This window comes from Macaca mulatta, chromosome 7 (genome assembly GCF_049350105.2).
Source record: "Macaca mulatta isolate MMU2019108-1 chromosome 7, T2T-MMU8v2.0, whole genome shotgun sequence".
NCBI classification, from domain to species: domain Eukaryota; kingdom Metazoa; phylum Chordata; class Mammalia; order Primates; family Cercopithecidae; genus Macaca; species Macaca mulatta.
This window is the reverse complement of record NC_133412.1, coordinates 12,286,942-12,301,756: the sequence shown is the minus strand read 5'-3', so window position 1 is coordinate 12,301,756 and position 14,815 is coordinate 12,286,942. Positions and strand designations below refer to the sequence as shown.

Genomic DNA, 14,815 nt, shown 5'->3' with positions numbered 1-14,815 from the left:
ACAGATTGCAAAAGTGCAGGAGGAAATTTTTAGGGGCTCATTATCATGATTTTGGCAACAGTTTCACAAATGTATGTTCATGTCAAAACGCATCAAATTTTACAACCTAAATATGTGTGGGTTATTGTATGTCAATTATTTTTATTATTATTTTATTTTTGTTTTTTGAGACGAGTCTCGCTCTGTCACCAGGCTGGAGTGCAATGGCACAATCTTGGCTCACTGCAACCTCTGCCTCCCTGCTTCAAGAGATTCTCCTGAATCCGAGTAGCTGGGACTACAGGCGAGCGCCACCATGCCCGGCTAATTTTTTTGTATTTTTTAGTAGAGACGGGGTTTCACCATGTTAGCGAGGTTGGTCTCGAATTCCTGACCTCAGGCAATCGGCCAGCTTCAGCCTCCCAAAATGCTGGGATTACAGGCATGAGCCACCGCGCCCGGCTGGGTTATGGTATGTCAGTTTTTACCGCCATAAAACTGTTAAGGCCTGTAATCCCAGCCCTTTGGGAGGCCGAGGCAGGTGGATCACCTGAGGTCGGGGAGTTCGAGACCAGCCTGACCAACATAGAGAAACCCCATCTCACTAAAAATACAAAAATTAGCCGGGTGTGGTGGCGCATGCCTGTAATCCCTGTAATCCCAGCAACTCGGGAGGCTGAGGCAGGAGAATCGCTTGAACCCGGGAGGCGGAGGTTGCAGTGAGCCGAGATTGCGCCACTGCACTCCAGCCCGGGCAACAAGAGCGAAACGCCGTCTCAAGAAAAACAAAACTAAACTACAACACTGTTAAGGGCAGTTAAAAACCAGCCCATATTCCCAGGCTGTTTTTTTGTTTGTTTGTTTGTTTTGTTTTGTTTTTTCTTCGGGGTTGAAAAAAACCTAAATTCTCATTCACCGCACACGCTGCTCCTCACTAACCACGAGAAACCCCATCCAACACCATCCACCGGGTCCCTGCCTTGCCCTCCTAATCCCGCCAGCGGGGTGTCTTCTCTCTGCCGCCCGCTAGAGGGCGCGTACAGAGGAGGTCAAAGCTTTTGGCTCGCTAGCTCAGCCCCAACGCCTGCATGAACTTCCGGCTACACGCCATTCCGCTTCCCGGGGAACGCTTGGGCTGTAGTACGGGTTCCCTATGGGACTCTGAAGCCTGAGGATATCCGGCGCGCAACGTTTGTTCAGCGCGGAGTTAAGCGCCTCGGCCGTAACTTAGGGGAAGTGGACCAGGCTTGCCGCTGCCCAGGGCGGTCCTTTCGTTTCCACCGGAGTGGAGGGGAGCGTGCTACCATGGCAGCCCCTGCACAGCCCAAGAAGATCGTGGCTCCTACGGTGTCCCAGATTAACGCGGAGTTCGTGACCCAGGTGAGCTCGGGCGAGTCTGGTGTATGTGTGAGGGGGTAAGGACGTCGTGGCCCCGAGGCCTGGTGGTGGGGTTTTTTCTTTTTTTTTCCAGGACTAGGAGCACGGAGGAGGCATTCGTTTGTTAATTCATTCACACAAGTCTTTTTTGCTGAGTATGAGCTCCGTGCCGGCAGCTACGCTAGGTGCTGGGCATACCGTGGTGGATGGGTTGCCCTGGCCTGAGGGGTTCATGGCCTAAGAAAGACACATAGGCCGGGTGCGGTGGCTCAAGCCTGTAATCCCAGCACTTTGGGAGGCCGAAACGGGCGGATCACGAGGTCAGGAGATGGAGACCATCCTGGCTAACACGGTGAAACCCCGTCTCTACTAAAAAATACAAAAAACCTAGCCGGGCGAGGTGGCGGCGCCTGTAGTCCCGGCTACTCGGGAGGCTGAGGCAGGAGAATGGCGTAAACCCGGGACACGGAGCTTGCAGTGAGCTGAGATCCGGCCACTGCACTCCAGCCTGGGCGACAGAGCGAGACTCCGTCTCAAAAAAAAAAAAAAAAAAAAAAAAAAAAGACACATAAAAAGAAAACTACTCTATGAGTTTTGCTGTATTGGAGTTTGCCTCAGGAGCAATTGATTCAGAGAGGAGGGAACACCCCAATCTATCTGAGACTGTCAAGCAGCCTTCGCAGCAGAGTGATGCTGGACTGCCTCTTCAAGTAGGAGTAGGCTTTTTCCTGGTCCGTAGAGTGTCCTGAGTTTTTGAGCAGCTATGAGAAACTGACAAGACACCTCCAAATAGACCCATTTAAGAAGAGAGTGATTCTGTAGTTGGAGAGCGTTCATTTAGAATCTGTTTACTATCTTGCATTGTGAGCCACAGTTGGCTTTGGATAGGGAAACACAGTCCTGTGGTTGTCAGCATCATTCCTCATTCTTACTCTTTATTTGCGAATTGGGTAAGAGTGTAAGTAGTTCAGTGTAGAAGTTATCATGCCCACCTGCTTCTTTATTCTTTATTCCTTGTCTCAACAGATTTGTCAGGGCAGAAGCCCAGGGAGAAATTTTGAATCCTCCCTTAATCCCTACATTTCTACATTCTGAGTATCTTTGGAATCTATCTGGTGTTCTACATCTCTGTCACCCTAAGCCTGGTTGCCATTGTTTTCTGCCTGGACGAAGGTATCCTAATCTGTTATATTGTTCTTCTTCTTGCTGTCCTCTAGCCCATTCTTCATGTTGCTTTCCGAGTGATTTTATACAAGTGCAAATCTCATCATATCACTTGCCTTCTTAAAATCTCTCCCTTCCTTTCCTTCCTTTTCTTCTTTCAAGATAGGGTCTCACTATGTTGCCCGGGCTCAAGTGATCCTTCCACCTCAGCCTCCCTTGTAGCGGGGACTACAGGGAACTACACTAAGGCTGACTGTCCTTAAAATCTTCAACCGGGCACGGTGGCTCATTCCTGTAATACCAGCACTTTGGGAGGCCGAGGCTGGTGGATCACCTGCGGTCAGAGTTTTAGACCAGCCTGACCAACATGGAGAAACCCCGTCTCTGCTAAAAATACAGAATTATCCAGGTGTGGTGGCGCATGCCTGTAATCCCAGCTTCTCAGGAGACTGAGGCTAGAGAATTGCTTGAACCCGGAAGGCGGAGGTTGCAATGAACCAAGATCCTCCCCAGAATAACTGGGGGTGAGGTGAAGATTTTCTATTGAGTTGGAGAGTGATTGGTAATTTGGGAAGGTGTTATTTATTTATTTATTTTTGAGATGGAGTCTTGCTCTGTTGCCCAGGCTGGAGTGCAGTGGCTTGGTGTTGGCTCACTGCAATCTCCGCCTCCCAGGTTCAAGCGGTTCTCCTGCCTCAGCCTCCCGAGTAGCTGAGATTATAGGTACACAACCACGCCCGGCTAATTTTTGTATTTTTAGTAGAGATGGGGTTTTACCATATTGGCAAGGCTGGTCTTGAACTCCTGACCTCAGGTGATCCACCCGCCTCGGCCTCCCAGAGTGCTGAGATTACAGGCGTGAGCCACCACACCTGGCCGGAAGGTGTCATTTAAGTAGGAAGTTACTGTAATATTTTTAGAGGCTATTCCTCAGGGCCAGTGTCCTAACTGCTTGGGAGGCTCTTTAAGTGTGTTGTCTGTGCAGTTTATCGCTGAGCTATGAAAGCAAAGAAAACAGGTCCCATCTCTTAAGTATTCCAATTAAGTGAGAAGGAAAGTTGGATAAGCAATCAAATATTTATAATGTAGAAAGGTAAGATTATAAAGAGTTATATACAAAATGAAGATGAAAAAGCAATTGTCGCCATCAGGTAGTGTTGAGGACAGCCTCACAGAAGTAACATTTCAGATTTTGCTTCATTTGTCCATCCATTTATCCATCAGACTTTGTGAGTGCCTCTGATATGCCAGATACTGCAGTCACCTTTTTATAAATATATTGAGTCTTTGTGCTTGCCAGTTTTCTATTTTTAAAGAGATTATAATTGGGTTTTAAAATAAAACCCTATGAGTAAGACTATGCTGTTTCTTTAAATATGTAGAGAGAGTTATATATTTGTTTAAATTTCACAGTTTACAGGTAAAGCCTAATCTGCTGAAATATGCCAACTCTTTTTTTTTTTTAATTTAAGTTTTTTTTTTTTTTATTTTTGAGACGGAGTCTCGCTCTGTCGCCCAGGCTGGAGTGCAGTGCCCGGATCTCAGCTCACTGCAAGCTCCGCCTCCCGGGTCCCCGCCATTCTCCTACCTCAGCCTCCCGAGTAGCTGGGACTACAGGCGCCCGCCACCTCACCCGGGTATTTTTTTGTATTTTTTAGTAGAGACGGGGTTTCACCGTGTTAGCCAGGATGGTCTCCATCTCCTGACCTCGTGATCCGCCTGCCTCGGCCTCCCAAAGTGCTGGGATTACAGGCTTGAGCCACCGTGCCCGGCCAAGTTTGTTTTTTTTTGAGACAGAATCTCGCTCTGTCGCCTGCCCAGGCTGGAGTGCAATGGTGCAATCTTGGCTCACTGCAACCTCCACCTCTTGCTTTCAAGTGATTCTTCTGCCTCAGCCTCCTGAGTAGCTGGGATTACAGGTGTGTGCCACCATGCCCAGCTAATTTTTGAATTTTTAGTAGAGACAGGGTTTCACTATGTTGGACAGGCTGGTCTTGAACTCCAGACCTCCTGATCCACCTGCCTCAACCTCCCAAAGTGCTGGGATTACAGGTATGAGCCATTGCGCCCGGCTAATATGCCAACTCTTATATTCTCTGTAATAACCAGCTGATAGACTACAATTTTTTTTTTAAGATTTTGTTATGGGTGTGAACTAATCATTTAAAGGCTCATTATTTTAGAAAGTATTCATGAAGATTTTGAATATCATTTGTAATACTTGCTCAACTATTAACCAACTGTAATCTTGGGCAGGTCACTTACTTTTTCTAGACCAGGGTTTCCTTATTGGTAGGCTGAAGATGTTTGGCTCTGTGGTTATTAACTGAGCTGTATTGTTTCCCTAGGGGTGGTTGGAGAGGATTTTTTTGTTTGTTTAAATCACAATGGCATGTTGTAGTGCAAAGCATTACTGGCATTTACTGGTTTGGGGTCAAGGATGCCAACTGGCCTGTATGCCTGTATAGTCCCTTCAGATTTACTCTGTCCCCCAGTGCCCAGTAGGGCCTTGTTAAGAAACAGCTTATCGGCCGGGCGCGGTGGCTCAAGCCTGTAATCCCAGCACTTTGGGAGGCCGAGACGGGCGGATCACGAGGTCAGGAGATCGAGACCATCCTGGCTGACACAGTGAAACCCCGTCTCTACTAAAAAATACAAAAAAACTAGCCGGGCGAGGTGGCGGGCGCCTGTAGTCCCAGCTACTCGGGAGGCTGAGGCAGGAGAATGGCGTGAACCCGGGAGGCGGAGCTTGCAGTGAGCCAAGATCACGCCACTGCACTCCAGCCTGGGCGGCAGAGCGAGACTCTGTCTCAAAAAAAAAAAAAAAAAAAAAAAGAAAAAAAGAAACAGCTTATCACTAAATGATCTGTCTTCCAGCTCTACAATGGCATGAGTTTGTGACTTACTGTTTATACTATTTACTTTTGCAGTTAGCGTGTAAATACTGGGCTCCCCACATCAAGAAGAAATCACCTTTTGATATAAAGGTAAGTATTTTGGGTTTGCAACATAATTCTTAAGAAGTTACACTCCTTTTAAAGGGTTATTTCAACAAAAGCTTTCCATAATTTTTTAAAAATTAAAAACCTAAGTATCTACAAAAAATGCAATTTTTGGCTTATCAAACTTAGCAATTATTTATGTTAGGAAATTTGGAAGACATAGAAACTACACCATAAGAAAATAATCACTACCCAGAGATAACCTCTCTTACCATTTTGTTGTATTTTCTTTAAACCTTAAAACAAAAGTGTATGTGTATAATTTACTTAACTGTTTTTCTGTTTATAGATTCTTAGATTGTTTTTAATTTATCATTATTATAAATGATCATGTAATAAATATCTTTGTAAATATACAGAAATTTTGGTACAAGTTTTTTTTGTTTTTGTTTTTTTTTTTTTTTTTTTTTTTTTTTTTGAGACGGAGTCTCGCGCTGTGTCACCCAGGCTGGAGTGCAGTGGCGCGATCTCGGCTCACTGCAAGCTCCGCCTCCCAGGTTCACGCCATTCTCCTGCCTCAGCCTCCGAGTAGCTGGGACTACAGGCGCCCGCCACCACGCCCGGCTAGTTTTTTGTATTTTTAGTAGAGACGGGGTTTCACCATGTTAGCCAGGATGGTCTTGATCTCCTGACCTCGTGATCCACCCGCCTCGGCCTCCCAAAGTGCTGGGATTACAGGTTTGAGCCACCGCGCCCGGCCATGTACAAGTTTTTGATAGTTCATTTAGGATTAAATCTGTTGTGTTATCTTGTTTTTAGAGTGGTGAATGAGGTAAAGGTCTATAATAAAGATGGAAGAAGCAGGAGTTGTATAGTGTAATAACTGAAGTCCAGTAATATTCAATAAGGGAATTGAACTTATTCAATTGAATAAGTCCAACTGAAGCAATTTAGAACAAATAATACGACAAATTCCCAAATATAGGGTTAATTCTCATTCAAATAGGTTCTTTTTTTTTTTTTTTTTTTTGAGACGGAGTCTCGCTCTGTCACCCAGGCTGGAGTGCAGTGGCCGGATCTCAGCTCACTGCAAGCTCCGCCTGCCGGGTTTACGCCATTCTCCGGCCTCAGCCTCCCGAGTAGCTGGGACTACAGGCGCCCGCCATCTCGCCTGGCTAGTTTTTTGTATTTCTTAATAGAGATGGGGTTTCACCGTGTTAGCCAGGATGGTCTCGATCTCCTGACCTCGTGATCCGCCCGTCTCGGCCTCCCAAAGTGCTGGGATTACAGGCTTGAGCCACCCCGCCCGGCCTCAAATAGGTTCTTAAAGAGAGGTCTAAGACCAGGTGTGGTGGCTTATGCCTGTAATCCTAGTGCTTTGGGAGGCTAACGAAGGAAGATCACCTGAAGCCAGGAGTTTGAGACTAGACTGGACAGTAGTGAGATCTTGCCTCTACAAAAAAATTTAAAAAATTGACTTGGTGAGGTGACTCATACATGTAGTCTCAGTTGCTGGAAGCTGAAGTGGAAGGATGACTCACTGAGCCCAGGAGTTTGAGGCTGAAGTGAACTGTAATCAGGCCACTGCACTCCAGCCTGGAAAACAGAATGAGACCCTGTCTCTTAAAGAGAGTGAGGTCTTTAAATGAAACAGATGTTGACATATTGTATACCATTCAACAAGTAATGAAGACTCTTAAGCTCTGCCATTATAAATTTAATGGTGATGCTTTAGGCACTGTTGGTAAAACTGAAATTTTTACCCAAAATTTCTTTATTTGAACTTAAATTCTTATGAGTATATGTTTTGCTAGTAATCATTTTTTTTTTTTTTGAGATGGAGTCTTGCTCTTTTCACCCAGTCTGGAGTGCAGTGGCATGATCCTAGCTCACTGCAGCCTCTGGCTCCTGGGTTCAAGCGATTCTTCTGCCTCAGCCTTCTGAGTGGCTGGGATTACAGATGCATGCCACCGCGCCCTGCTAATTTTTGTATTTTTAGTAGAGATGGGTTTTCACCATGTTGGCCAGGCTGGTCTCAAACTCCTGACCTCAGGTGATCCGCCCGCCTTGGCTTCCCAAAGTGGTGCGATTACAGGCTTGAGCCACCACACCTGGCCAACCAGTAATCTTTATTTTATTATTTAATTTGAAATTTGATGAAAACAATAACAGAATTTCATCTAGATTAAACAAGACTTGTTTTCTTCATCACCTCCTTCCCTTTATTTAGCACTTACAAATACTTTTTTTTTTTTTTTTTTTTTTTGAGATGGAGTCTCGCTCTGTCACCCAGGCTGGAGTGCAGTGGCCGGATCTCAGCTCACTGCAAGCTCCACCTCCCGGGTTCACGCCATTCTCCTGCCTCAGCCTCCCGAGCAGGTGGGACTACAGGCGCCCGCCACCGCGCCCGGCTAATTTTTTGTATTTTTAGTAGAGACAGGGTTTCACTATGGTCTCGATCTCCTGACCTCGTGATCCGCCCGCCTCAGCCTCCCAAAGTGGTGGGATTACAGGCGTGAGCCACCGCGCCTGGCCTACAAATACTTACTTCACAAATATACTTGGAGCAGTTAAAAGATGTTATAGTCTAGGCACCATGACTCATGCCTGTAATCCCAGCGCTTTGGGAGGCTGGGGCGGCAGATCACTTGACCTCAGGAGTTCAAGACCCACCTGGGCAACATGGTGAAACCCTATTTCTACCAAAAATACAAAAAATTAGCTGGTTATGGCGGTGTATGCCTGTGGTCCCACTGCTTAGGAGGCTGAGGTGGGAGGATACTTCAGCCTGGAAGGCAGAGGTTGCAATGAGCTGTAATTGCACTGCTACACTCCAACCTGCGTGGCAGAGTGAGACCCCATCTCAAAAAAAAAAAAAAAAGACATCAGAGTTACCATACAATAATATTATATTATACCATGTTAAAGCACTTCATAATTTTACGGTAGTATTGTTTTTACTGTTATTTATGCTAGCACTGCTACTGCTGCTATTGATAACTGTTACTGAAGGCTCACTGTGTGCCAGTATTTGTACTAATTGTTTATATACCCTGTCTTATTTTATTTGCAATAACGCTGTGTGATAGTTTGTATTAGTAGATCTGTTTTGTGGGTAAGGAAACTGAGCCTTAGAGAGGTCAGACACTTGCCCAAGAGTTCTAGCCATCAGTAGTGAAGGCAGATGCATTGAACCACGCTTCCAATTCCAGAGTCTGAGTTCTTTTTTTTTTTTTTTTTGAGATGTGCAATTCCAGAGTCTGAATTCTTTTTTTTTTATGTTTTATTTTATTTTGAGACGGAGTTTCACCCTGTCGCCAGGCTGGATGGAGAGCAGTGGTGCGATCTTGGTTCACTGCAACCTCTGCCTTCTGGGTTCAAGTTGATTCTTCTGCCTCAGCCTCCCAAGTAGTTGTGACTGCAGGCGTGCGCCACCACGCCCAGCTAATATTTGCATTTTTTTTTTTTTTTTTTTTTTTTTTTTTTTGAGACGGAGTCTCGCTCTGCCGCCCAGGCTGGAGTGCAGTGGCCGGATCTCAGCTCACTGCAAGCTCCGCCTCCCGGGTTCACGCCATTCTCCTGCCTCAGCCTCCCGAGTAGTTGGGACTACAGGCGCCCGCCACCGCGCCCGGCTAGTTTTTTTGTATTTTTTTAGTAGAGACGGGGTTTCACCGTGTTAGCCAGGATGGTCTCGATCTCCTGACCTCGTGATCCGCCCGTCTCGGCCTCCCAAAGTGCTGGGATTACAGGCTTGAGCCACCGCGCCCGGCCAATATTTGCATTTTTAGTAGAGACAGGGTTTCACCATGTTGGCCAGGATGGTCTTGATCTCTTGACCTGATCCTCCCTCTTTGGCCTCCTAAGTGCTGGGATTACAGACGTGAGCCACCGTGCCTGGCCAGAGTCTGAATTCTTAGGTAGTACACCATTCTGCCCACCTTCACTCAAATGAATGGAAATTCTGAACCTTTATCATATTCCTTTGGATAATGAGATGTAACAGTTAGAATTTGTGTCTGTTATGTCTTCACACTTTTAACTTATTTTCTCTGTGGGTTTTGAAGGCACACAGTTATGACTCTTAAATGGAGTTTGATAACATTTATATACTTTAAGTTTAAAAATATCCTGATCTTGTGAATTTTTATTTTCCCTGAAAATGTTTGTAAGCACATCATTTTAATGAATCTAGGGCTCTGTTTTATTATTTATTTTTTCTACCTTGCTTTCTTTTAATTTCACATCTTGAGAAATATAATGGGATTATTTTTAAAATCTCTTGTTATTTCAATAGCAGTAATATTTGATGGCTTTCCTAAACCAACTTATTTTATATAATCTCACTCATTAAAAACTATCAATTTAGAGTTGAAAAAAGTTGTTGAGATACTACATTTTTATATTTTTGATAACAGGTTATTGAAGATATATATGAAAAAGAGATTGTCAAATCAAGGTAGGAATGAGTTTAAATTTTATACAATGTGATTGGGGTGGACCAAGTTGGATCTTGGCTGGATTTCTATGTGGTCATAACTTGAACCTTTTTTTCTGTTTCAAATTGGTCATCAAATTGACTAGAAAAACTTTAGGTGCTGAAGAGTCATAAATTATTTTTTGCCTTCTAACTTTTGCCTCAGATTAGAGGTATCAAATCCCATAGCGTTTATTTGGATTTAGATGGAATTTGAGAAAAAGTAAACATGAAGATTTTATTTCAGTTCAATTAGTATTAATTTTCTTATTTCTGATTCACTTTTTAAAAATATTCTTAAAAAGTTATGAAAGTAAGACAATATTAAATTTATAATAATGTAGCATATATGTAATGTATAAAATGTATAATAATAAACACAAGTGATAAAAATTATTTTTGAGCAATATGCTGTAAGGGGTAAGTTTCAATAAATCATCTTTTCTGCCCCCAATCCCTGGTTCATGTATATGATTCATATACATCTGTTCTATTCCCCACCCCTTCATGTTTTTTCAAACACAAAAGGGTTTGTACTCTACATGCCATTTTTTCATTATGCTTCTTTTAAAAAATTTAACAATGTATCTTAGGTATCTTTTTATATATGCACCTGCAGACATGTATGCCCAGTGAGTATTTTAAAAGGATATTTGACTAAATGGGTCAAAGACCATCTTCAGGATTTTGTCCTTTATTTGGAAAACAGTAGGAATTAAGAAGAGTTGTAAGCACAGTGGTATTTGAAAAAGAGATTTTTTTTTTTTTTACTTTTTTTGAGACAGGGTTTCACCATGTTGGCCAGGCTGGTCTCAAACTCCTGGCCCCAAGTGATCCACCCGCCTCAGCCTCCCAAAGTGCTGTGCTGGGATTACAGGCATTAGCCACTGCACCCAGCAAGAATTTGGATTTGGAGGGAGCAAGAGGCAGGGAATTAGTTAGGTGAGCATTGTAGTAGTCAGCTTCAAGATGTCATAGATTTGACTTCCGTGGAAAGTTGGGAGAGGATTTGTCCATTTGAGAAAGATGGAAGTGGAAAGACTTGATGTTTGGATGTGGCAGATGTGGGAAAAGGAGAAATCTAAGAAGATCCTAAAATTTTTTGCTTAAGTTGCTGAGTGATTAGTGATGCTATTACTGACTTTTGCCACATTGTTGAGGATAGGATTGGGTGTAGATCATTATTTCACTTTTGAATATCTGGAATTCTAGCTACGTAAGAGCCATGAAGATGGAGATATGGAATAAGCAGTTGGGTATCCAGGTGTATAGCTCAAAAGAGATTGGGTTGGCTGGGCATGGTGGCTCATGCGTGTAATCCCAGCACCTTGGGAGGTCGAGGTGGGTGGATTGCTCGAGCCCAGTAAGTAGTTCAGGACCAGTTTGAGCAACATGGCAAAACCCTGTGTCTAGAAAAAATACAAAAAATTAACTGGACATGGTGGCGTATGGCTGTAGCTCAGTTACTCAAGAGGATGAAGTGGGAGGATCACCTGAGCCCAGGAGGTTAAGGGTGCAGTGAGCCACAATCGTACCACTGCACTCCAGCCTGGGTGACAGAGTGAGACCCTGTCTCAAGACAAACAACAAAAAGAGACTGAGTTGAGCCTACTTTGTATTAGCCACCATTTCAATGCTAACAATACGACAGAAAAGAGGGGAGATAGAGTCCCTGCTCTCCTGGAGGTTACATTCTAGTGGGTCACACAGACAGATGTATATATCTATATATCTATATATAATGTAATGTCAGGAGATAGTAAGTGCTATGAATTAAAGTGTGGTTAGAGGATAATGACAAGGGCTGGTATTTCAGAATAATTAGTCAAATTCTTGCTGAAGGTAGGACATTTGAGCAGATTTGTAACATATGGCCTGTTGGTCTGAAGGTGAGTATGAATGAAATTTCTTGAGAAAACTAAAGACGAGTGGGTGGATTTATTCTAGTATCATTTTTTTCTTCTATATTAAGGTTATATAATTTGAAAATTATTTTGAATCTTCAGAATGGGTTTTCACTCCAGTGGAAAGTGATTGTTTATTTTTTCATTTAAACCCTTGCTATTAATATTTCTTCTTCAGAGGTGATTTTTTATAACAACTAAAAGCTGCTAATGATTTTTAAGCCGTATACATTTGGCTACTTTTTGTGTGTGTATGTGTGACAGGGTTGCTCTCTTTCACCCAGATTTGAGTGCAGTGGTGTGATCTCAGCTCATTGCAACCTCTGCCTCCTGGGCTCAAGCGATCCCCCCAACCTTAGCCTCCTGAGTAGCTGGGACCACAGGTGCAAACCACCATGCCCAGCTAATTCTTTTTGTATTTTTGGTAGAAACAGGGTTTCGCCATGTTGCCCAGGCTGGTCTCACTCCTGAGCTCAAGCATTCTGCCCGCCTTGACCTCCCAAAGTGCTGGGATTATAGGAATTAGCCACCACACCCAGCCCCTATGTTATTCTTAGTTCTGAAAGAAGTTGCTGTCTTTGGCATGGCTAAGATTTATTGTGGCACTTTTTTTTTTTTTTTTTTTTTTTTGAGACGGAGTCTCGCTGTGTCGCCCAGACTGGAGTGCAGTGGCCAGATCTCAGCTCACTGCAAGCTCTGCCTCCCGGGTTTTTACGCCATTCTCCTGCCTCAGCCTCCCGAGTAGCCGGGACTACAGGCGCCCGCCACCTCGCCCGGCTAGTTTTTTGTATTTTTTAGTAGAGACGGGGTTTCACCGTATTAGCCAGGATGGTCTCGAACTCCTGACCTCGTGATCCGCCCGTCTCGGCCTCCCAAAGTGCTGGGATTACAGGCTTGAGCCACCGCGCCCGGCCTATTGTGGCACTTTTAACAGTCATTTTCTTATCTTGTACACGTTTATTATTATTTTTTTTTAATGTTTTTTTGAGACGGAGTTTCGATCTTGTTGCCTAGGCTGGTTTGCAATGGCGCAATCTCAGCTCACTGCAACCTCCGCCTCCTAGGTTCAAGTGATTCTCCTGCTTCAGCCTCTCGAGTAGCAGGGATTACAGGCATGCTCCACCACACCCAGCTAATTTTATATTCTTATTAGAGATGGGGTTTCTCCACGTTCGTCAGGTCGGTCTTGAACTCCCGACCTCAGGTGATCCGCCTGCCTCGACCTCCCAAAGTGCTGGGATTACAGGCGTGAGCTACCGTACCCGGCCCACGTTTTTTATTTCTTTTTTTTTTTTTTTTTTTGAGACGGAGTCTCGCCCTGTCGCCCAGGCTGGAGTGCAGTGGCCAGATCTCAGCTCACTGCAAGCTCCGCCTCCCGGGTTCACGCCATTCTCCTGCCTCAGGCTCCCCAGTAGCTGGGACTACAGGCATCCACCACCTCACCTGGCTATTTTTTTTTTTGTACTTTTTAGTAGAGACAGGGTTTCACCGTGTTTGCCAGGATGGTCTCGATCTCCTGCCCTCGTGATCCGCCCGTCTCGGCCTCCCAAAGTGCTGGGATTACAGGCTTGAGCCACCGCGCCTGGCCCACGTTTTTTATTTCTAAGTGTACTTCTATAATACATAAACTGTAGTATGTATTTAAAAATTTAACATGGTAAAACCCTGTCTCTACTAAAAATATAAAAATCAGCTGGGTGTGGTGGCATGCACCTGTAATCCTAGCTACTCGGGAGGCTGAGGCAGAAGAATTTCTTGAACCCGCGAGGCGGAGGTTGCAGTGAGCAGAAATTGTGCCATTGCACTGCAGCCTGGGTGACAGAGCGAGACTGTCTCAAAAAAGAAAAAAAAAATTTAAGTGACCAATTGTTTAGGCTAGGTCCTGAGGAAATTATTTTGCTGTGCTATGTGCTCATGGCATTTTCAGTATTGGGGGAATGGCTTGATGTAACAGCCATGTTACTGTATGGTACATTATACAATTGATTTATTTTTGCTGTTCTTGCCATTATCAGATTTGGCAGGCTTATCTTAATGAATTCTTAATCCAAGTTTGATTTTTAAAATATTTTAAAAATAATAGTTAAGTGCTTACTATGTGCCAAATTCTACTCTAAGCACCTTGCATTCTGCTATAAGCATCTAGCTCGTTTATTCCCACAACAACCCTATAACAATATTATTATCCTCATTTTATGGATAAGGAAACTGAAGTAGATAGGTTAAATAACTTGCCCAAGATGCTTCCCAGTAGAGGCACACCAGGTATTGAATCCTGGTTCCCTGGTTCTTTTTTTTTTTTTTCTGCTCTGTTCTTTTATTTTATTGAGATGGAGTTTCACCCTTGTTGCCCAGGCTGGAGTACAGTGACGCAATCTCGACTCACTGCAATCTCTGCCTCCTGGGTTCAAGCAATTCTCCTGGTTCAGACTCCTGAGTAGCTGGGATTACAGGCATGTGCCACCGTGCCCTGCTAATTTTTTGTATTTTAGTAGAGACAGGGTTTCACCATGTTGGCCAGGCTAGTCTCGAACTCCTGACCTCAGGTGATCTGCCCACCTCAGCCTCCCAAAGTGCTGAGATTATAGGTGTGAGCCACTGTGCCTGGCCTTGAATACTCTGTTCTTAAATAAGAGTCCTTTGCCTTCTAGAAACCTCTTAACTAGTACACTTTGGTATGATGTGTAATCCTGTTATGAATCAACTAAGTGGTTTTTATGCTTTCAAAAAGGGTGATTTGCAGAGTAATCTACTTTTGCCAAAGTGTTTATTTTTATTTGAAATGTGTGGACTCTTTTATTATGAAATGTAACACAGAAAAGAGTGTAAAACAAATGTGTATACTTACGAATTATAGTAATAATTCATAACCACCACCTAGGCTGAAAAACTCCACGAACATTGTCGTGTTGCAGAAGCTCTCTGCTTGTTCCTTTTCTTTATCATTATAATATGTAAGTGTGCAAACAAGAACA

General features: G+C 44.0%; 1 protein-coding gene across 3 annotated transcripts in view; it reads left to right on the top strand.

Moving 5' to 3' along the window:
- The first annotated feature begins 1,142 nt into the window (after positions 1-1,142).
- AQR (aquarius intron-binding spliceosomal factor) overlaps positions 1,143-14,815 on the top strand; it is a 117,373-nt gene continuing 103,700 nt past the window's right edge. For all 3 annotated transcript variants that reach the window (XR_003731182.2, XM_015141813.3, XM_077939087.1), the window contains exons 1-3: positions 1,143-1,359; positions 5,451-5,507; positions 9,878-9,918. Coding sequence is in view for 2 of the 3 variants with exons in the window: in XM_015141813.3 (XP_014997299.3) it covers positions 1,285-1,359; positions 5,451-5,507; positions 9,878-9,918 (173 nt within the window). In the remaining variant the exon portion in view is untranslated. The remainder of the gene's footprint in view (positions 1,360-5,450; positions 5,508-9,877; positions 9,919-14,815) is intronic.